At 41.5% G+C, this 23,371-nt stretch overlaps 1 protein-coding gene across 7 annotated transcripts in view; it reads right to left on the bottom strand.

Annotated features, from left to right (window-relative positions):
• Positions 1-23,371, bottom strand: part of mcc (MCC regulator of WNT signaling pathway) — a 355,742-nt gene that overhangs the window by 106,853 nt on the left and 225,518 nt on the right. For all 7 annotated transcript variants that reach the window (XM_053485491.1, XM_053485493.1, XM_053485497.1 and 4 more), the window contains 4 exons: positions 12,293-12,393; positions 11,660-11,843; positions 9,306-9,531; positions 8,895-9,074 (listed from right to left, as the gene is read on the bottom strand). In XM_053485491.1, coding sequence (XP_053341466.1) covers positions 8,895-9,074; positions 9,306-9,531; positions 11,660-11,843; positions 12,293-12,393 — 691 coding nt within the window. The remainder of the gene's footprint in view (positions 1-8,894; positions 9,075-9,305; positions 9,532-11,659; positions 11,844-12,292; positions 12,394-23,371) is intronic.

A 23,371-nucleotide genomic window follows, 5' to 3' on the forward strand; every position in this document is an offset into this window, starting at 1 on the left:
AAGCACGAAGAACAGTTTGTTTAACCACGTCGTAATCTAGACTTTGTTCTATTGGCAACGCTGAACAAACGTCTTGCGCTTTGCCAGTTAGCTTACACTGTAATAGAAGAGCCCACATCGCTCTTGGCCACTGCAAAGTAGCTGCAACACGTTCAAAGGCTATAAAATAGCTATCCACTTCGGTTTCTCTAAACGGAGGGACTAAATTAATATGTTTGCTCACGTCAAAATTCGGCAAAGAAATAGTTACTGGGGCAGAAACGACACTAGAAGAGACCGGCGCAGGCCCCGTAGGTAACTGAGCAAATGACGGAGAAGCAGGGGAACTCTCCAACGCGCTCTCAGCCCGGTGAAGCCGGCTGTGATCTCGCTGAAAACGCTCCCTCTCCATCTCAAGCTCTAGCTCCCTTAAACGAAGCCTTTTTGCCTCAGTTTCTTCTCGTTTAATTTCCAATTCTATTTCTTTTGCTCTTAAATTTAATAGTTGGTCCGAATTTGTTAATAATGACGTGGGAGGTGGTGCAGTTACTTGGTACCTGGAAGCTGTGGGTGAGTGTGGCGTAGATGGTGGCTTCACGTCGACTTCCGTCGGCGTTGAAGAGCTTCTATCGTCAGCATCCCTCCTGGACTCCTCAGGCTGAATCTGCTGTTTAACCAATTGTTTATATAATATTTTTTTCACCTCCGTTTTTGAGATTTTACGTGGCATGTCCACTCCAAAAAATTCTGCTATTTTAAACAAATCGTCTTTACGACAGCGATTAAACTGCTCCGTGCTAGGAGATAGCGTAAAGGCAATTAGATCAAAATCCATTTTAATGTACCAACTGTACAAGTAAGCTAAAGAAGGCAGGCAAAAAAACTTTTATATTAACCGCAATCACCGAGACCTCACTTTATTAATGAGCCACCCACTTTGTTACGTGCTATGGATGAGCTCCCACTTTATTACTCGCAATGGACGAGCCCCCACTTTATTAATTCGCAAGGGACGAACTTGCAACGGACGAGCCCCCACTTTGTTACGTCCCCAGGTCTAGGGTTCCAGGGCGTAATAAATAATAAAAACTTAAACGACAACCGACCAACTTTGTCTTTGTTTTTCTCTTTTTATTTTTCACACACACGCACACACCGGAAGCTCTCGGCTTCAGGGTTGGGCCAAGGCCAAAACAATAAACAAAAACCCTGCCCTATCTCCTCCCAGAAACTAACTAAACTACAAAGAAAAACTAAACCAAAAACACAGGGCTAAACTGACTCCCTAACTAAACATTCAAAACAGGAGAAAACGGGTCTAACTAAAATGGCACCCAACCCCTACTGCTTCCATAAAAGAAATGCATATACTAACAAAAATACTATTTACAATAACTACAACACATAACAATTAACATAAACACAAGAGAACAAAACACACACCACACACGCTTACAAACACAGGCGCGATCCAACAGCTCTATTCAAAACACCAACAAACAAGCACTAGCAACATCTCCCAGACAACATCACACAGCGCGCGCTTCCGGCTTTCCTCCGCGACCTTAAAAAGACGCGCAGATCCAACGACGGCCAATCCTGGGGCACGTCACGCACGGCCAATCAGGGTGGGGCCACCTGCATAAAAGGGAGAGCAAGAGAGAGAGAGAGGAAAGAGCGCGCGTGCACGCCGCCACCAGCATCCGCGCATTTACGCCTACATGCCACACACACGGGCATGTAACAGATCTTTGTTCGGTCTTCTTCAGTGTTTCAGTGGCAGGTGAGAGTAGATATTTGTTTGTATTTACATGTACTGGTAAACAATATATGTACCAAAAATGCCATGTAGATTTAACCACTCACTGCATATATCCAATCAGATTTGGAAGCTGATTTAGGAGGTTTAAGGATGGAAAACAGCCTTCGTCAGCATATGGATGAGTGTTTAATATGTTTATCATCATTAGAAGCATGCCATAGGGATTCCATTAAGGTACTCAGTAAGCTATGTAGCTCAGGGAGGTCATAGAGTGTCCAACGCTAAACTACAATACTGCGAGCCTCAAGTTGAATGGGTAAGGTGACTATTTTCACATGAGACGATAGCCGTAGTGCCTACCTAATTAGAAGGCATAAGTAAAGCACCAGTGTCACAGCCAGATAAACAGTGATGACCTTTCTAGGGGTAACAGGTTTCCTGCTGACACGAGTGAAGAGTATGCAGTAAAAACAGATCCACTAAGGGAAATAATGAGAAAAGAAAAACTACAAGATCTAAATGCTCCCTTAAAATGGAACACAGATGAACTGTTAGCATTTGAATCCATCAACAAGAAATGCATTTTAGGTACACCTGATTATATCAAGCTGTTCTATCTGTATGTGGCTAACCGAGCTGATGGATCTGCCTCAGCTACATTGATGCAGGAAACTTGCAGTGATAGGGAAAACCAGCCCCTAGCTTACTACAGCACTAAGCTAGATAATATAGCTCAAGGATACCCACCATGCTATCAACAGGGTCTTGTAGCTGTACCTTATGCATCTGGAAAATCATCTACGTTGACTACAGGTTACCTATGGTTTGTATAAAGTGAAAGGAAGGGAAATTTGTTCTAACTCAAGCTCGCATTCTAGGTTATTCTTCACTGCTCACATACCCCGACATTACTATAAAGCAATGTGACACAGCTAACCCAGCTAAATTAATCCCTTATGCCTATGAAGAAGTGTCTCATGATTGTGTGGAGAATTCATTGCCATTTACTAGGTTACGGCCTGATCGAGTCTAAACCGATATCTGTTGCAGAAATCACTTACTTTGCTGATGGGTCTAGTTTAGAGACCAGGTAGGAAGTCACACTAGGTATCCAATAACAATGTAGAATGGAAAGGACTTTAAACCGTCTTATCTCAGAATTGTTCGTAACTGTGTTTCACTCAATCAGCTGAGCTGAAAAGTGCCCACAGCCACCTGCCAATTATGAAAAGGCTTTCATAATTGGCAGGTGGAAACAAGGAAAACAAATGTTTTTACAGATTCAGCCTATTTGCATGGTGCATGTCATCTGTTTGGAGCAGTATGGAAGCAAAGAGGGTTTAAAAGGAGTGAAGGAACTCCCATTTAACATGCTGAACAAACAATATAATATGTAATATCTGCTATGATGCTACCAAGATGGTTGGCTGTCATTAAATGTCAGGCCCATAAAAAGGGAAATGACTATGTCACTAAGCATAATGTCATGAAGGAAGCAGCGACACCTATTGGTCATATACTGGTACCAGAGTGACCATTCAAGCACTTTGTGGTAAACTATGTGGACATGATAAAGTAGGGTTCGAGGCGAAAGGTACATGCTCGTAATAACTGAATAGTTATCAAATCACAAGGGAAGTGATACCTAGATTTGAAATTTCGTTAGAGATCAGTTCAGATAATGGATCAGTATTTATTCAGAAAATGTAAGGCAGGTATTACAACGGTTGGGAACATAGCAAAGATTTGGGTATGTCCACAGTCCCAGGAAAAGGTAGAAAGTATAAATGGCAATCTCAAAGCCAAAATTAATAATATTTGTAGTAGTACAAAGCTTAACTGGGTTGAGGCTTTACTTTTTGCACCAATGAATTAACAAGCATGCAAACTAACAGAAATATACACTGAACTCTGCATGAAATGCTTCTGGGTCGACCCATGCCTGTGCCATTCTGTAGAAGCCATATAAAGGCCCACCGCTAAAACAACTGCAACAATCTTATACGAAGAAACTAACTGCCATATATGAAGTAATTTATGTGCAGGAAAAGAGCAAGGAGGCGATGAAGGAATAGACGCTCCATGTCCCACCACTCCAGGAGACCAGGTCTATTTGCGAGTGTTCAGAAGGATATGGCATAAGCCCAGGAGAGAGGGGTCCTACAAAGTTGTGGCAGCCACTCAAACAGTGATTCAAGTGAAAGGCAAAACCACGTGGTATCACTTGAAACATTACACAAGAATCCCCAAAACATGAGTACCGAAAAGGATGGAAAAAAGAGAGAAGGACCTAACATCAAATAGTAACAAAAGTGCAAAGAAAGTAAATCTTTATTGGTAAATAACCAACTATTGGCACAAGCTGGATCCCAAATTGCGCAGCGTCAAACACCCCGCTGCTCCAAATTAAGTATGAGAAACTGCTTAAGAGCAGCATCCCACTTATGATACAGACGAGACTGACTGACTGACTGAGACCAGTTTTCCCCCTTACACAATTGACAGGACAAAGAACTGTACAGATTATGTGTGACAATAATTCATGTCCTCTATATTGTATAAATGCATTTCTGTTTAACTAACACTATATTGCTTTCACAGATAAAACAGCAGAAGCGACAACTAATTTTAATTTCCTCCACAGAAAAAGTGCATGAGAAGAAAGCAAGCCTTAAACAAATTATGACAATATGTAATGCCACTAAACAACGTTCTCTTTTATTCCAGATGCCGAAATTTAATTGAAGCAGCTAATGGGTGATGTTATTGTGTCTAATGAATTTTATGAATGTGATTTATATTTAACCAAAGGTTTTCTAAAATTAACAGCATTTCCTAGCAACAACAGACAAGGATAAATTTCTGGACACGGTTATCGAGGATATCCCTAACTCACCCATACTTGAGACTAAGAGACTTTACTGGTTCATATATTGATGCGTATCGTCCATGGCATGAGCCCATAATGACGTGCTGGCAACCTCTCTTGTGGGCTCCAACTGACTCTCTACGATGCGCAAAGCATCTGGGTTGAAGACTATTACATTACAACAAGGCTGTTTAAAATTCTGTCTATTCTTAAAAATTGTATTGTGTTATGTATGTTTCATTGTAGGTTATATGATTTATCCAACTGATGTAATCCTAGAAAATCACTGTATTATTTACATGTTCATGTCATGTTATTGGGTTATGGGAAGTATAAGGTCATGAAGCTCGAGTCTTTTACTCCGTCCTAGTCAAATAAGGGCGGAGATGTTTGGCTCAATCTTCCCTCGAGTACGAATCCATAGGTTGGTCATTGATAAAAATCCAGTGATTTAATTTAATCACCAGTTAGTGTAGGGAAGACTAACTCATGGAGTCGCACTCTAGAGTAAACAATTAATGTGGGACTTATAAGTCCCAGAGGGGGGGATATGGGAAAATTTTTTATTTAATTTCATTTGATTTTACTTACTTTTGGGGGATAGAAGGTACCATACCTGTATATAATCGGGGATGTGCGTGCGAAGCTGAGACATAGGCTCCTTTGTGTGCGTGTGCAAAGGAAACCAGAGCTTTACATTGGGGCACCTTCATTGTGAGCTAAAGAGGGCCCCTAATGGGAAACAGATGTTGAAGGGATGTGCAGCTCCGGCCATTGCTGCATGATAATAAAGGTCGTAATCTTCTGTAAGCAAAGCCTGACTCTGAGTATTTTTCCACAACAGCATCCGAGAGGTCAACCCAAGGGCGCGTGCTGAAGGACTGTGCAGACCAACTGGCTGGGGTCTTTACCAGGATATTCAACCCAGTCCACTGTGCCACTCTGCCTGAAATCCTTGGTCATAGTGCCTCTGGCCAAGAAACAGACCATCACCAGTCACACTGACTCCTGTAGATATAACGTGCTTTGAGAAGCTATTTAGGAACCACATCATGTCATTCATTCCTCCTATTTTTGACCCGCACCAGTTTGCCTACATAGCAAACAGGTCTACGGGAAACACTGTGACCACTGTTCTCCATTCTGTTTTGTCCCACCTGGAGCAGCAGGGAAGCTATGCACAGCTGCTCTTCATAGACTTCAGCCCTGCGTTCAATACTATCCTCCCCCACACACTGGTGACCAAACTGTCAGACATAGGACTTCCAGACTCCACCTGTCGTTGGATCAAGGACTTCCTGAGTGACCGCACTCAGAGGGTTAGAGTGGGCCCCTACTACTCAACACCCATTAGTCTGAGCACTGGCTCTTCACAGGGCTGTGTGCTGAGCCCCCTGCTCTATACCCTCTACACCCACGATTGCATTCCTGCCCACCACAGTAACACCATTGTCAAGTTTGCTGACGATACCACTGTCGTAGGGCTCATGTCGGTGGGGGGTGAGTCTGCCTACAGGGACGAAGTAGAGAAACTGAGAGTGTGGTGTAGGAATAACAACTTGCTCCTTAACACAGCAAAGACTAAGGAGCTCATCTTGGAAAAAGGCAGACAACATTCAGCTACTCATCATCAATGGGGACTGTGTGGATATGGTCTTAGAGTTCCGCTTTGTGGGAGTCACCATCAGCGAGGACCCGACCTGGGGGACACATACTGCAGAGGTAGTAAAGAAGGCCCAAGAGAGACTCTACTTCCCAAAGAAACTGCTGGTGTCTTTTTACCGCTGCACAGTAGAGAGCATCATGGTCTACTGTCTCTGTGCATGGTTCTCCAGCTGTACAGTGACACAGAGAAAAGAGCTCCACAGAGGTATTAAGGTCGCTCAGGGGATAGTTGGCTGTCCTCTCCCCTCACTTGAAGAACTTCACAGCTCCTGTTGTCTCAGGAATGCAAAAAAAATTCTTTAGGACCCATTACACCCAGGACATGTACTGTTTGAACGCCTTCTTTCAGGCAGACATTTTAGATCTATAAAGACTAAAACAAACAGACTAAGAAACAGTTTTTATTCTTCAGCCATCACCATGCTGAACACTGCTAAGTGGTCAATTTAAGCTAGTGCACCATTCATGTTTACAGTACAACACAGTCCTATGTTTACATTACAGCTTCATGCCAACATTGGCTAAAGGGACAATTGCAATATGTTGTATGTATAAATGAGTGACAAATAAAGGTTTAGATTCTAATCTTGTTCATTTATGTTCATATTTTTACTTATATTAGCCTTTTTTTATCAGAGTGACTGTAATTTTATTTTGCACTAGGAAATGGCACATACATTTCGTTGTACAATATTCCATTGCTACAATAACAATTAAGATTCTAATTCTTAATCTTAAAGCTTCGTGGCATTAGACTGTAGTTTAGCTATTTCAGTGTGTCTACGCTGATTATTTAAAAAAAATGGTTTGAGTTTAATCAAATAAACACAACATACAGCAAATCTATAAACTCAAAGCAATAAATTTTTTGGCTTATAAATCCACCCTGATTTTTTACCGCAACGGGAAGAACTTTAAACCACCTATTTATGTATTTATTACATGCCTCTTCTTTAAGTATCTCTCAGAATTTATTAATGGCAGCAATTAAATCTAACTTTGTAAATTAAGGATGTCTTGAAACATAAAGCAATAACTAGTTTTATTTGCCTGGTTTTATTTGCCTGTGTTTGCCTGGTAGCAGTAAAGTAGTCAAATAAATAAATAAATAAATAGTTATTGCATTATGTTTTAAGAAATCTTAAATTTACCTTTATTACCTAATGTTTAGTTTTAATTATATCTCCAAAAATACTTTGACAACATACACTTATGAGCCATAACATTAACACCGCAAAATATTAACATTGATTATCTATTATCCCCCTGTAACCTAAGGTACGTTAAGAATGTCTTGAAACATAATGCAATAATGAGTTTTTTTTTAATCGCATTAAAATCATGTGTTGTATTTTGAGTGATTAAAATAACAATACAATGCATGTTGTGATAAAGAAAATCTCCATCAATTGATGTCTTAGCCGTTCCACCTATACACTTGAATTTCTTTTGTAAAATAAAAGCGCCATGTGTGTGCGCACACACAAAAAAGTGCCAAAATGCAAACATTTTACATCCGCTAAAAGGCATATTCACAACCACATTTCAGCCATTCACATACAATGTGCAACGTTGTTTTTTTGGTAACTGAATATAGGTGAAATAAAGCTGCTTACAGGGTACTCACTTTCACTTTGCAAAAGGCAGCATTTATTTAACAAGTACAGTGGAACCTCGGATTACGAGTAACGCAGTTTACGAGTGTTTCGCAATACAAGCAAAGATTTTAAATAATTTTCGACTTGAAAAACGAGCATTGTAATGGTTTACGAGCACCGAGTATCATGTATCACGCATGTGCTTCTTGTTTGACAGGATCACAACTCAGCCAAATGTTTGTCTCTCTTGTGCTGGGACATTGTAGGTAATCGTTTCCTCTGATGGGTCTTAGTGCTCATCTCTTACTGGTATAATCAACATCCGTGCACGCGTGTACTGTTCACAATAACACCGTGACTACCTGTGTGTAAAACATATTTTATTTTGTGTTTGTAAGCGTGTTTGTACAGGGCGTGTGTGTGCGCGCATATAAAGCAAAATCAAGTCTCATTAGAGGGACTTTTTTTCTTTCCCTCTCTGTATAGCCTGTCGTTTTACATTTTACCTTTAAAAAGAATTGTAAGCAGTTTCTGTGTAAGGCAGAGAGTGTGTGTTTGTGTGGGAAGCCAAGAGGAAGGGGGGTAGTACCTCCTCCCACCCCCTCCTCCTCTTGGCTTCCCACACAGCGCCAGACACACACACTCTGCCTTACACAGAAACTCTGCTCTGTCGCGATTCTTTTCAAAGGTAATGTGCCAATTCATTTTTTTATTTTTTTTACTTTACAGCAGTGATTCTGTTAGTATGCGCTCACCGCTCACGCGCACACAGCGCCTGTGTGCACAAACGGAAACACTTATCTGTCTGGATTTTTTTTTTTAAAGGTTATGTTATTTTATTTTTACTTCATATTTTGTATTAATAATTTTTAAAATTACATTAAAAATGTATTTATTTTTTTGGGGCTGTAGTATGAATAATTTGAGTTTCCATTATTTCTTATGGGAAAAGTAAATTTGGTTTACGAGTGATTTGTAATATGAGCCCGCTTCCGGAACGAATTATGCTTGTGTGACTCACTTTGGCACTTTTGTCCTTGGTGCTGTAGTCTCTAGAGCTGAGTGAACCTCTGCACTTTTCTTCTTGTTCCTCTACCTTTGATTTCAGTTGCTTGATGTTCACCAGTTTTAGGTTCAGCTCCAGAGTCTTCTTTTCCTTTTCCAACAAATAAAGCTGAGCCTTCAGCTCCGCCATCTCCTCCTACATACAGCAAAAAATAGCAAAACATGGAGAACCCATGTGAAATAGCTGATTTTCATAACAATTAGTACTGTTTGAGGATAAGTGAAATTTACTTAGCACAATAAGACACTACACAGTGCCACCATAAGGTACCAGACTGTTGGTAATTCAGGTAGTATTAGAATCAATGTCCTGTAGCACTATATAAACCCTCTGCACAATCAGTGTCTATTGGTGGGCTGAGTATACCTTCATAGCCATGAGCTCCTGCATTAGTACAGCATTCTCCAGGTCTAGTCGATGCGAGTCTGCATGTGGTTTGATGTCATAACTCAGGATGTGTGCACCCTCTAGCTTCAGCATGGTAAGCTTAATAGCTGCTTGATCATTCTTCAGCTGCCGGATGTAATTCTTCAGACGCTGCTCATCTTTTTTAGAGAAGTCTGTGTCAGAGCTAGTTGTGGTAATGGTTGTGCTGGGAAAATCAAAAAAAGTCAGAAGCCTAATTTTATATATACATACACACACACACATCAGTCAGCATAATTATTTTCATAAAGTAATGGTTATATATGACTATATTAAAAAAACATTTTCAAGAAAGCTTTTAAAAAAGTTAATACATAAATTACTATTGCAGATTTTATCCATCTATCTAGCTAGGAACCTCTGTAGTCCTAGGGATTGTGGAGGCCTGTGGTGACGAATGAAGGCCAAGTGTGACAATTTAATCCCATTTTGTAGGACCAACATTCAACATTCACACACACACACACACACACACAAACCTCCGGTCAACATTCACACAATAGTTGAGTCCACTGCTGCCTTAGTAAATTCATTGAACATAATTAGGAAAGTCACAGACCTGTCTATAAAAGGTCTCACAGTAAATGATGTATATGTCAGAATGAAAACAAAGGTAATTACCGAAAGATTTTTAGACCATAAGAAGCAAACTCCTCCAATTATTTGGACACAATTTCCCACACCATGTGCATAGAAATGAGTATTAAGGTATTAACTGGTAAGGTATTAATCACCATATTAATACCATCCCTAAAATCAATCACAATTGTGGCAACAGTATGCTGTGGGGATGTTTCTCTGTGGCTGTAACTGACAGACTACTTAGAGTGATGAAAATTATTATGTTCAAAAATATAGAGCATTCATGAATGAAAACCACAGTGTTTAGGATATCAGGCTAGGGGGAAACCAGACGATTTCAACCAGACGATGACCCGAAGCAGACCAGCAAGAAAACATTTCTAAAAGTCTAAAAGTCACTCTAAAAGTTCTGGAGTGTCATTAGCCAGAATACAGACCTTAACCCAATAGAGAATTTTCCAGGGAAACCTAAAAATGGCTGTGCTCAGATGATACCCACCCAAACTGGAAACACATGAACATTTATTTTTTCCCTGAAAAAAGTTACATAAAAACTCCGCATAGGCCTCCGAGTGGCGCAGTGGTAAAGTGCTCTGCCTATTGTCTGGGGATCGCTGGTTTGATCCCCGGGTGATGCTGTTACCCGGGTGATGGAGGCCTAGAGAAAGCTGACTGGCCGAGCTCTCTCAAAGGGGAGTTGTGCTTCCACATTAATCACAGCTCTACAGTCAATCAGGGGCATCTATGAGCTTGCGCACGCGGAAGGAGTGGCAATCGCTTTCCTTCGAGTGTGTCCTTCGCCCCCTAACGGTGCGCGAGGAAGCAGTTCGAAAAGATGGGGTCGGCTGGTGTCACGCGGTTCAAAGGAAACATGTGATAGTCTTCGGCCCTCCTGGCTGAATGATAGTAGTAGTGGGAGCCCCCTAGTGACGGGGAGAAATTGGCCATGACTAAATAAAAAAAAGAAAAAAAAAAAGAAAAACATGAACAAAGAACTTGCTCAGACAGTAAAAAAAAAAAACCTCACATGGTTTAAAACTGTTCAGCATGGTCTACCTTTAGTAAGGGGGAGAAGGGCTCTCTTTATCAGCTGTGTGCTAGCCCACAGCAAGTGGTATTTGAGACATGGGACATACACATCGAGAGTAAATGCAACTTATTTAGGTCATGTCAAGAGAACCTTCTGGTTTCGAAGTTGAACTTGCCATTCAAAAGACCAGTTTTGTCATCCATTTCAAGAACATTCATGCGTTGTTTGTGTCAAAAATATATTTAGTGCATTTGAAAATAATTGAATATTGCAAAAAAATTCATTTTAGAAGTGAAATTCTCATATAGCTGGCTGTACTGACTTTGGACTTGATAAAAAGTGTACCAACACCAATAGATAACATGGGACCCCAACTCATCACTGACTGTGGAATCTTCACTCTGGACTTGGATTCTGTGCCTATCCACTTTTTCTCCAGGCTCTGGGACCTTGATTTCCAAAGGAAACAAAATTTAACTTTATCTGCAATGGGGACTTTGGGCCACTTAGAAAAGGAAAAATATTTGACCATAGTATGGGGCAATGTATCTGTGCACATGTAAGCTGCTAACACTCGAAGATTAAAACAAAGATATAGATTTTATATATATATATATATATATATATATATATATATATATATATATATATATATATATATACATATATAATACAACTATACCTGGTGTGAATGTTAGAAGACAGGCTCTTAAATGGTTGCGTTTTGCAGTCAGCAACAGTAAAAAAGCCTCCACAGCTGCTATCCAGTCGTACTAGCAAATCTTTAGCTGCATTCTCTGCAGTCTTCCTGCGCACATTAGCTTGCAGCAACATCTGAGAGATGCTCCTCTTACTGCCCTTTTCTCCTAGAAAGTACACAAATGCAGCATATTTTATGAATATACATTTATGAATTACTGTGCATCAAATTTTTTTCCCACTTACTTAAACCTCTAAACAGAGAAGTATTTTATAAATATACATTTATGCATTACTGTGCATCTAATTTTCTTCCACTTACTTACAAGCTCTAAAAAGAGAAGTATATTGAAATATTTTTTTTCTTGAGTCCAACACTTGGGTACAATGTGTTATGTCCTACATATTTAATGATGTTAATTATGGTCAAACTATTAACTTTTTGTATTATCTGACTCCTCAGGCAGGCAATGCAAGTCTGATTAAGGGTGTGGTCTCAACTATATTATGATTAAGCAGTAGAAGTCTCTGCATATTAATTAATGTCTTACAACTGCTTTAAACAAAAATTATTTATTCATTTATGTATGTGTAATACACCCTTATTTATACTTACCTACAGCGCGGACACTTGCAACTCTATATTGGCCTAGCACCAATAACTGCTCCGTTTCTGCCAGAGCCAGCAGTAGATCATAGGCCTCAATACACCGCTCACTGCAATAACGAACAAACAGCTAATGATTTTAGCTGACTAAAATATAGTATATTGGAGATAAATTTTAATAAAAAAAAAAAAACACAAAGTTTAAACTTTTAGTTTAAGGTATACACATCCAAATAAGCTCTATAGGGTAGAAATACAGCACTTGTGTGCTTCCTTTTAATTTGAGAGAAAACTTGCTAACTTGCATTAAGAATATGGAAGGAAATCATGAAATCATCTGGTCATAGAGCAACTGAGCAGAGAAATCGACCAATTACTTTTTGAAGGCACAAGTGCCTTTGCCATTTTAAAAAGTGCTCTAATTTTTATATCATGCACCTCATTTGGATGTAGATTTCCTCTGATTAAAGGTGATCTGTAATTTGTACACATATGTGTCTCTGCATAAAATATTTCAAACTATTTTGTTTAATTGTTACATTTGAATAACAGTACAAAATTGTAACAGTTAAATGTTTTTTTCTGTGCGTGTGTGCATACACCGCATTCCAAATTATTATGCAAATTGGATTTAAGTGTCATTAACATTAAATGTTTAGTTTTTAAATTAAACTCATGGATTGTATTGTGTCTCAGGGCTCTTCGGATCACTGAAAGAATTTCAGACATATGTGATAATTAGTTTGTCAGATAAGCCCAATTAAAGGAAAAGTACTGAAGAAGGTTGTTCCACATTATTAAGCAGGCCACAGATTTCAAGCAATATGGGAAAGAAAAAGGATCTCTCTGCTGCCAATAAGCATCAACTATTGCAATGCCTTGGACAAGGTATAAAAACATTATATATTTCATGAACATTGTTTACTGATGAGTGTCGTGCAACCCTGGATGGTCCAGATGGGTGGATGGTTGTTGGATGGCCACCATGTCCCAACAAGGCTGCGACGTTAACAAGGAGGTGCCGAAGTCATGTTTTGGGCTGAAATCATGAGGAGAGAGCTGGTAGGCCCCTTTAGGGTCCCTGAAGGTGTGAAAATGACCTCTGCAAAGTATACTGACTGACCACATTCTTCCATGGTACAAAAAGAAGAACCGTGCCTTCCATAGAAAAATCATCTTCATCTCATGCTGCAAAGAATACCTCTGTGTCATTGGCTGCTATGAGTAAAGTTGAGAAACTCATGGTGTGGCCACCATTCTCTACTGACCTCAACCATATTTAAAACCTTTGGAGCATCCTCAGGCAAAAAATCTATGAGAGTGGGAGGTGGTTCGAATCAAAACAGCAGCTCTGGGAGGCTATTGACAACAAGTTCAATGGATGCAAGAATTGTGAAGGTGATATCAAAGAAGAGTTTTTGATTGAAATAGCTTTTGATTTCAGTAAATATGACCTCCTAAAGCTGCAAATTCAACAAAAGCCTATTTTCAGTTCTTTACAACCTATAAAATGTTTTAACTCTGTTGTGCATAATAATTTGGAACTTTTTATTTTTAAAATAAATATTGTGTTACAGTCCGGACGAGCGTGGTGGATCCAAGTGCAGAGCGCGTGCATCAGCCGGGTTGCAAAGGAGGGGTGCTGTGGAGATGAGTCGCGGTGGTGAGTATGGGTGGGTCAAAGCCGAGAAGACAAACAGAGTCCGTTTTTCGAATTTGTGGTCGAGATGCGAGAGCGGGGGTCGTTATCCAGAAATCCAAACAAACAATAATCCAAGACGAGAAGCAAAAACCGTGATCCGTAAAACAAAGCGTGAGTCGAGATCCGAGTAGCAAGGCAGGTGAAATCGCTGGAGAATTGGGCATTAAGGCACACAATAATCTGGCAATGGGTGGTTGTTTGTGAGCAAGTTAAATAGAGCAGAGTAGAGAATGAAATAAGTAACAGGTGTGCTGAAGCCGGTTAATGAGGCGGCAAAATTTAAACAGTGGACTGGAGTATGAAATGGAGTCGTGGAAGATCATGGCTTGGTTTGACAGGTGGGCATGACCTGGCGTGCGGTGACAGTATCACCCGCCCTACGAACGCCACCTGGCGTTCTTGAGGGAGCCTCAGGATAAAGTTGGTGAAAATCTGTGATTAGCGAGCGATCCAGGATACATTTGGCTGGAACCCAGCTCCTCTCCTCTGGTTCGTAACCTTCCCAGTCCACAAGATATTGTAAGCCACGCCCTCTGCGGCGAGACTTGAGCAGCTCACGGACAGTAAAGGTTTCGCCCCCGTCTATGAGCCGAGGTGGTGGGGGAGGGGTGAAGCCAAAGGGCATGGCACCAATCTGCGGATCTGGAAGACATGGAATGTGGGGTAAACTCGGCGCATGGAGAGAGGGAGAGCCATATGGGACCATGGTCGGTGGGGGTGGGGAGAGGTTTGAGTAGACCCTCGGGTGAACGGTTGGGTTCCTTGTTTCTGGTGCATATGTCGCATGCGGCCACAAAGTTTTTTATGTGTTCTGTGATGGATGGCCACCAGAATCGTTGCTGTAGTTGGGCGAGAGTGCGAGTAGCCCCTGGATGGCATGCTAACTTTGAGTTGTGGCCCTACTCTAATACTGAAGGATGGACTAAAAGCTGGAACGAAGAGCTTCCCGAGAGGGGCGTTACTAGGACTTAGCTCGTGCTCTAGTGATTGCAGGACTTGGTTTTCTACTTCTAGCTGAGTAGCAGCCACCAGGCATTGGGGTGATAGGATGGTTTCTGTAGTAAGTGTGTCCCAAGGGGTGGCGAATTGTCGAGACAGGGCAACGGGTTTAGTGTTCTTAGAGCCTGGACGGTAATTTTACAACATGAAATTAAACCTGGAAAAGAACAGCGACCAGCGTGCCTGACGTGCGTTAAGTCTCTAAGCCGACTTGAGATATTCAAGGTTTCTGTGATCCGTCCAGACAATAAAGGGGTGTTCGGCTCCCTCCAGCCAGTGTCTCCACGCTTGTTTTGGAAGCATCAGCCTCAACCATGAACTGAAGTAAAGAGACGAGGAACACCAGAATTGGTGCTGTGGTGAATAAACATTTAAGCTGGTTAAATGCTTCCTGGGCTTGAGGGGGAAAAGGGAATTTTGGTAGAGGTTAGAGTGGCGTAGCCACTGAACTCTAGTTTCTGATAAAACGTGGATAGAAATTGGCAAAGCCCAGGAAGCGTTGGAGCTCACGTCTGGACGATGGAGTAGGCCATTCAGTGACTGCCTTGATCTTGGCTGGGTCCATCTGGATTCCTGATGGGAAGATGAGGTAGCCCAGAAAGAAGGTGGATTGTTGGTGAAACTGACATTTGTCCGCTTTAACATAGAGCTTATTCTCCATTAAACGTTGCAAGACTTGCCGTACGTAGATTTTGTGTTCCTTCAGTGAGCCAGAGAAGATCAGAATATCATCAAGATAGGCGAAAACAAAGGTGTTGAGAAAATCACAAAGAACATCATTTATGAGGGCCTGAAACACAGCCGGGGCATTGGTTAGGCCGAATGGGACCACCAAGTACTCGTAGTGGCCAGTGGGGGTATTAAAGGCTGTTTTCCATTTGTTATCTTCAGTAATGGTGCAGTCGTAAGGGCGATGGGGAGGTAAAGAGACGGCACCTGATTTGCTGAACACCTGCTTGAGGTCGTTGTATTCAACAGGAACCAGAGAAAAACAAGGAATCTCCTCTTCTGAGGAGGTGGGTTTGCTCCTGAGGGAGGCAGACTGGAGACAGGAGGACATTTGGGTGGGGCTCCATTCAAAGATACTGTTCCTAGTCCAATTGATGTGGGGATTGTGCTTCTTGAGCCATGGGAGACCCAAAACTACTGGTGCATGGGGGCTTTGGATAATCATGAGAGAGATGGTTTCCGAATGATTACCAGAGAGCTGTAAGATGAGTGGGGCAGAGCGATGAGTTATTGGTACAAGTGTGCTCCCATCTAGTGCCTGAATGCGAAATGGCTGGCTAAGTAAATGAGATGGGATCTTGAGGCGGCTGATGGTGGATGCTGCTATTAAGTTTTGGTTGGCTCCAGAGTCTTTGAGGGCTTTCATGACATGGGACTGATTGTTGTAGGTCAAGGTTATCAAGAATAGTGGTCACGCATCTGGGAGGTGGTTGAGCATGGGGCCCCCTTTTACTCCCCAAATTACCTGGGGCCCGGGCTTTTAATGGGCAGGATTGCACCAAGTGGCCCACTCGGCCACAGTAGAAACAGGAACCTTCATCACGACGGCATTGGCGTTCCTTTAGTGAAAGGCGTGTACGGCTAATTTGCATGAGTTCAGGTGGGGTTTCAGTCCTGGTGAAGTCTGGGATGGTGACTTGAGCGAAAGCGGAGTATAGGGCAACTGGTGGGCTTTGACAAGGTGATCGCACTTACGGGCATCAATGCGGGTAGCGAGATCCATGAGCTCTTAAAGAGTGGAACGGAGGTCTCGAGCAGCCAGCTCGTCTTTGATGGAGCCCGTCTATGAAGGAAAGTGTCGTAAAGTGCTTGACGATCCCAAACACAAGAGGATGCCAGAGTCCTGAAATCGATGGCATAGTCGTGAACTAAAGGAGTCCCTTGACATAAGTTGAGAAGTTGACCCGCTGCCTGTCGTCCAGAAAAAGAGCGATCGAACACTCACCTCATTTCATTGATGAACGCCATGAAGGTGGTGCAGCAGTCAACTTGGGCTTCCCATAGGGATGTTCCCCATTTCCTTGCTCTACCAGAAAGAAGAGTAATGACGTAGGCTACCTTTGAACATTCCATGGTGAAGGATGAGGCTTGGAGCTCGAGCACAAGAAAACAAAGACAGTTAGTGGGTCGCCATCATATGTGGGTGGTGCAGGGAGGCGTGGTTCATGGAGGATAACTGGTGCCGGTGGTGGTGGTGGTGCCTGAGGAGCAGGAGATGCCATGAGGTGCAGTTGCTGGATCTGATCGGTGATGGAGGTCAGCGTCTGTGGGACGGTGTGAAGCGTGGTCATAATTTGCTGAATATCCTGCTGATAAGATCCTAGAAGGGTGTCTTGGTTCTGCAGCGCCGCTCCCAGCCGAGCAATCTACGCTGGATCCATTATTGGCCAGATTATACTGTTACGGTCCGGACGGACGTGGTGGATCCAAGTGCAGAGCGCATGTTGTAGAATGCGCTGATTGCCTTGTAAAGCTCTGGGGCCTCATGTATCAATGCTGCGTACGCACAAAAACTTTGCTTACGCCAGGTTTCACGCTCACGGTGGGATTTACTAACAGTGAAATTAACGTGAGAATGTGCGTTCTTCCAAGCCAACTTCATTTCTGGCGTATGTGTATTTCTTGTGTGTGTTTGTTTTACTTCCGTTGGCGACTCCCAGAGGCAATTATGTTAAATTGCACACTACAAAGTATCGCACCAACACATGTGAACAACATTGCTATAAATTTAAAATTGATAAAATGGGTTAATTAACACAATATTTTTCTACCAATTATGTGATTGAGAACATATAAAAGCATGTAAAAGAATGTATACAACCCTTAGTCTATGGCAATGGCAGTGTTGGACTTATTAGAGGACATTGTCAATGGCCGAATCCGACGGGAACGCGTTTTTAGGGATCACAGGGATTTTCTGGCCCACTATGATGACTGGCTTATTAGCCGTTTCAGTTTTCCAAGAGCTATCCGCTTGGAGCTCTGTGCTGAATTGGGTCCAAATTTGGAAAGAGAGACAGCGAGGAGCCACGCATTACCCGTTTCCTTACAGGTGCTGACAACGCTTGGTTTCCTTGCAACTGGTTCTTTCCAAAGGGAACTGGCAGACCGCTCGGGGTTAAGCCAGTCGTCTTTGAGCCGTGCCATGCCAGCTGTATGGGACGGGATCATCCGCATGTCTAGCAGGTATATAAGGTTTCCATACCATGCAGTTGACCAGGCAAACATTAAAGCGCAATGTGCAGCGATCGCCTCTTTTCCTGATGTAATCGGAGCGATCGACTGCACGCACATTGCTAGAAAGGCGCCATCTGAAGACGAATTTGCATACGTGAATCAGAAACATTTCCAATTGATAAATGTGCAACTAATATGTGATGCTCAAATGCGCCTAACAAATATTGTGGCAAGGTGGCCTGGGAAAACCTATGATTCATTCATCCTCACAAACAGCATGGTTGGGATGAGCTCCAAGGTGGCAGGGTGCATGATGGGTGGCTTCTTGGTGAGTGATGTATTTAAAGATATTATTCCAGCGAAGTTTTTTTTTTATTTTGTTATTAATTCCGGAGGACAAACTTGCAAATAACACAGTTTTTCTCCGGTCTACCTCTGATAGGAGCACCTCCAATTCACATTCTGTGAAGTTTTACTTCTTGCTTGTTTTTGCCATTGCTTTTTCGTTTGGTTTTGCCAAAGTAAAGTCATTACCATATTTTTACGAGAGAGGAGGCAGGGAGGGGTTTTGCGCTTGTGCATGTGCACTCAATTTCACGTTAATTCAGATGTACAAAGAGAATATGCGTGAGATTCTGCGTACATGAGGTCCCAGGTGTGCAAAGCAGGGGTGCTGTGCTTGCTTTGTGAAGATGAGTCGCGGTTGGTGAGTACGCTTGGGTCAAAGCCGAGAAGATAGAGACCGTGATCCAGAAATCCAAACAAACAATAATCCAAGATGAGAAGCAAAAACCGTGATCCGTAAAACAAAGCATGAATCGAGAGCCGAGTAGCAATGCAGGTGAAATCGCTGGAGAACTGGGCATGAAGGCACACAATAATCTGGCAATGGGTGGTTGTTTGTGAGCAAGTTCAATAGAGCAGTGTAGTGAATGAAATGAGTAACAGGTGAACTGGAGCCATTTAATGAGGCGGCAAAATTTAAACAGTGGACTGGAGTATGGAATGGAGTAGTGGAAGACCATGGCTTGATTTGACAGTCGGGCGTGACCTGGCGTGCTAGGACATATTGTTATCATCAGGAGGTTTGTTCAATAAAATTTAAATTATACCCTAATGGTTGATGACTTTGAAAAATTATACTGCCTGTCATTTGCAATGACTAATTATGAAATTCAGGGAAAGATATCATTTGCGTAATACTTTGAAACATGGTGTACACTTAAATTTGTTTGATGATCTCAATTATTTAGGTGTGACAAATATGCAAAAAAAAAATCAGGATGGGGCAAATACTAAAACTGTCATAATACTGTGGCTGCGGTGGCAGGCCAGAACTGAAAGCATCGAGATGCTAAATTGCAGTAAAGTGGACTAATGTGAACTAATCCCAAAGTGAAATGTCTAAACAACCCCAAAAAAAGAAGTAAAATATATCTCTATTCCTTTTCTCCCTAACTAACCAAAACCAATGGGCCACATTTCAAACCACTACATATTTGCAAAGTATCTATTTACAAAGATGTTTTAAGCAAGTTCAGCAATTTTAAAACCCTGGGACAGCTTTGGTCTTTGGTGTGTGGCCAGAATCTCTGGGGGTGTACTGTGGCGTCTGGTATCGGGACCTTAGCAATAGATTCTTTGTGCTGTGGGTTGTGAGATGGGGCCTCCATGGTTTGGACATGTTTGTCCCATTCATCTCATGGGTGCTCAATCAGTTTCAGATCCGAGTACCTGGAGGCTGTGTGTACAACCTTGAACTCTTTGTCTTCTCAACTTTATGCACAACAGGTTTGCATTTTCTCGAATTTCTCGACATTTATTGGCAGTTTGTGCTGCATTGGCTTTTCTGTTGTGTCAGGCTAGGCAGGCTGGCCTTTGGTCCCCATGGGCACAGATTTGCCCTGGATACCTATGATCCCATCACTAGTTTAATGATGTATAATTGATGATGTTATCCAATACCACTGATGATAGTGGTAATGCTATGGTTTTCATTATGTATAAAATGACCTTTTGTTTAGTTAGTCTTTGTCCTGCATCCATTTTGTTGTCTGTTCTGTTGGGTTGAATTTACCTTTTTTGTGCCTTTTGTTGTTCTCTTTATCACTTTCTGACCATTTTGATTGATACACATTCCATACAAACTTGAATAATTCTTTTGATTGTGTAAAGCTGCTTTGCGACAATGACAATTGTTAAAAGCGCTATACAAATAAAATTGAATTGAACTATCCTGTTCCTGTTAATACCCTGACGATGAACCTGTTTTTGTTTTGGTTTATGTTTTGATTAACAACCTTAACAGTGCAGTTATCTGGCATAATGAAAGACGTAACAGATAGGTTACTCCTAAATATTTTTAGGAGGGCTATTACAAAACTGGTGAGCCAATTAAACTTTGAGGGCAGTCGCCTCACCATCTGACATCAAGACAAAAATGATCCAGGGCTTAAGGAGTAGCAAGGGAAGTGAGATGACACATGGGGCCCCAGAAGAAGGCCCCATGTGAAGACTGGCATAGGTAAATGAGCAGTGCAGCCAAGCTGGGCAGCAAAACGGCGCTCACAGTGATGAGGTTCTCCGTATCAAGAAACAAGCATTCAGAGCGCAGCTGTATCCAAAATGCGGAAAGTTAAAATAGATAAATTGCATCAGCTGCCTTTTATCCAGCAACAAGCTAAAGAATTTAAAATACACCTGGAAATTTGCTGACCTACTCTCCCAGCACATAATGCAATCCAGTATATGCAGTGGCTCATCACACAGCTGGCTCATATCAAAAAGTAGGTAGAGAGGAAGACCTCCGATTTAAATTGTATTTTTTCAGAACTTTATCTTATGCTTACTATTCCTGTTTATAGTTCGTTTAGTTCTAGTTTGTTTAAGGAAGACCTTTGTTGTGATTAGTGAGAGCTCTGTTATGCTTCCTATGCCAATAAAAAAGCATTAAAGAACTGCACCATCTCCACCCAACTCAACTATGCTGGCTTCACCACCTGGGGTCAAGGAGTGCATGTGCACGGGACAGTTTAGTCCTTTCATTTTTGTTCATTGCTATCCTGTTCCTGTTGATACCTTGATGACGACACTGGTTTGTTTTGGTTTATGTTTTTGTTAATAAAGTCAGAATATCCATTATGCCTTCCGCAAGTACAATTACTGACAGTATTAAACATTTTATATGCATTATATAATTACATTTATTAGGAGTAATACAAAATAAAAATTGATAGGGAGTTCTCTTCACAAAAACGTATATTTAACAATATTGTCTAATAACTTAGTACCCACTTGTTAGCTTCTCTTAGTTTCCTCCTGGCTTTTTCATCCAGTTTGGAGTGATGTCCTGAATCAGAGAGGGTCTATGTTCTACCAAATACCTTTCACTTCTTATTAATAGATTACACTGTGCTTCTAGGCAGAGATAAAGCCATAGTTGATTGATTGCTTCAGTTGCACTACCAGAGAATGCTCCAGCTTTTCATGCTCTGCTATAAGTTAAAATACAGAGGGCTTTGCGTGCCATTGAGAAAGTACAAGTCAACAAGAGTTTACAAGTCATTCTTAGGATGATCCTTTTCTAAATTAGTGACTCCTTTTTAAGGAGACTGCGGAAGGTCTTTTTCCACAATAAGGGTTATTACGGCAAAATAATAGAAATAGAAAAACAAAATAGAATATACAATATACAAAGAAAAATTTATAATATAAAAAACAGGTGCAAAATATAGCCAATTAAGAATGTGTAATCAGTAAATAGACTAGTGCAAAGTGAAATTTGCAAAAAAAAAAAAAAAAAAAAAAAATTATATTTCAAAATAAAAGTGACAGTAGTACATGAGTGAGATAAAGAAGGTCAATATAGATTACACATTCTTAAAAAATAAAAAAATTCATATAGTTGGTGCCTGGGGTTCTGGTGGACAGCACTTTGTTTGAGGTCATCTTTTCCAAGAACCAGTTCCAGTTTAAAGCCAACCACAGATTCTGCTCTCCTAACCAGCTTGCTCAATCATCTGGCGTTTCAGGTTCCCTCCCCAACATATTAGAGCATTAGAAGACAATACTGGCCACCACTTTTGGTAGAACATCTGTAAGAGCTTTTTACAGATGCTTAAAGCCCAGTTTCCTCAGAAGGAACATCCGAATCTGACTTATGTATACATTTTCTGCATTTGCTGACCAGTCCAGTTTGTCGTTCAGCAGTAGCCCTATGTATTTCTTTGTCCTCACTACCCAGACAATAACTTCCTCATTGGGCACAGGTGATAGTATGGACCCAGTCCAACTAAAGTCCATCACCATCTCCTTGGTCTCAGCAATGTTCAGCTCTAGATGATTTTACCTGCACAAGGCTTCTGTACTGCTGTCCATCACTAATATACACTACAATGGCAGTGTCTTCAGAGAAATTTGCATGTGACATGAGCTATACTTGAAGTCAGAAGTGTACAGAGAAAACAGAAATGGGAAATACATGGCACTGAGGACCTCCCATGTTGCTGACCATGATCTCCAGAGGTGGAGTCTCTCATCCTGACATCCTGTGGTCTTCTGGTGAGGTAGTCACCTAAAATACAGGTCACCAAGTATGAGGCCACCTTCATATTAGTCAATTTGTCTCTTAGCAGGAGGGGCTGGGTGGTCATTGAAAGCACTGGAGAAATTAAAGAACATGATCTTAACAGCACCCTTTCCTTTGTTGAGGTGGGAGTAGGAATGATGGAGCAGGATGGTATTGTCAATGCTACTACTCCTTGTAGGCAAACAGCAAGGGATCCAGTGTATAATAAACCTGAGGTCTGAGGAAGCTGGGAATCAAAGGTCTTCAAAAGAAACTTCCCTGAAAAGATTTGCTTAATTTCACACAGCTTTTTGAACTCTTAACCTTGCAAAATATAGTTATTTACCAATGCAAATGAGGAGGCCAAGGTACCATCCAGCCACTGTCACATTTCCAGCACTCAAGACAAAAAGGGAGCTTGATTATGCTAATCTCAGGGCAGTGTTCAGCAAGTCCTGGGCCATCTCTCTTCCCCCTCACCGAACCTTCAACTGTGCGATTGGCCTCCCTTCCGGCATGACTCCTGTAAGCATATTTTAACCAAATACGTATGCATGTTTTAATCAACTTATATTCATGTAAGCATGTTTTAATTGTTATAAATTTGTGCAGGCAGAAATATAAAAGGCCCATA

The sequence above is a fragment of the Clarias gariepinus genome, chromosome 24 (genome assembly GCF_024256425.1).
Source record: "Clarias gariepinus isolate MV-2021 ecotype Netherlands chromosome 24, CGAR_prim_01v2, whole genome shotgun sequence".
NCBI lineage: Eukaryota > Metazoa > Chordata > Actinopteri > Siluriformes > Clariidae > Clarias > Clarias gariepinus.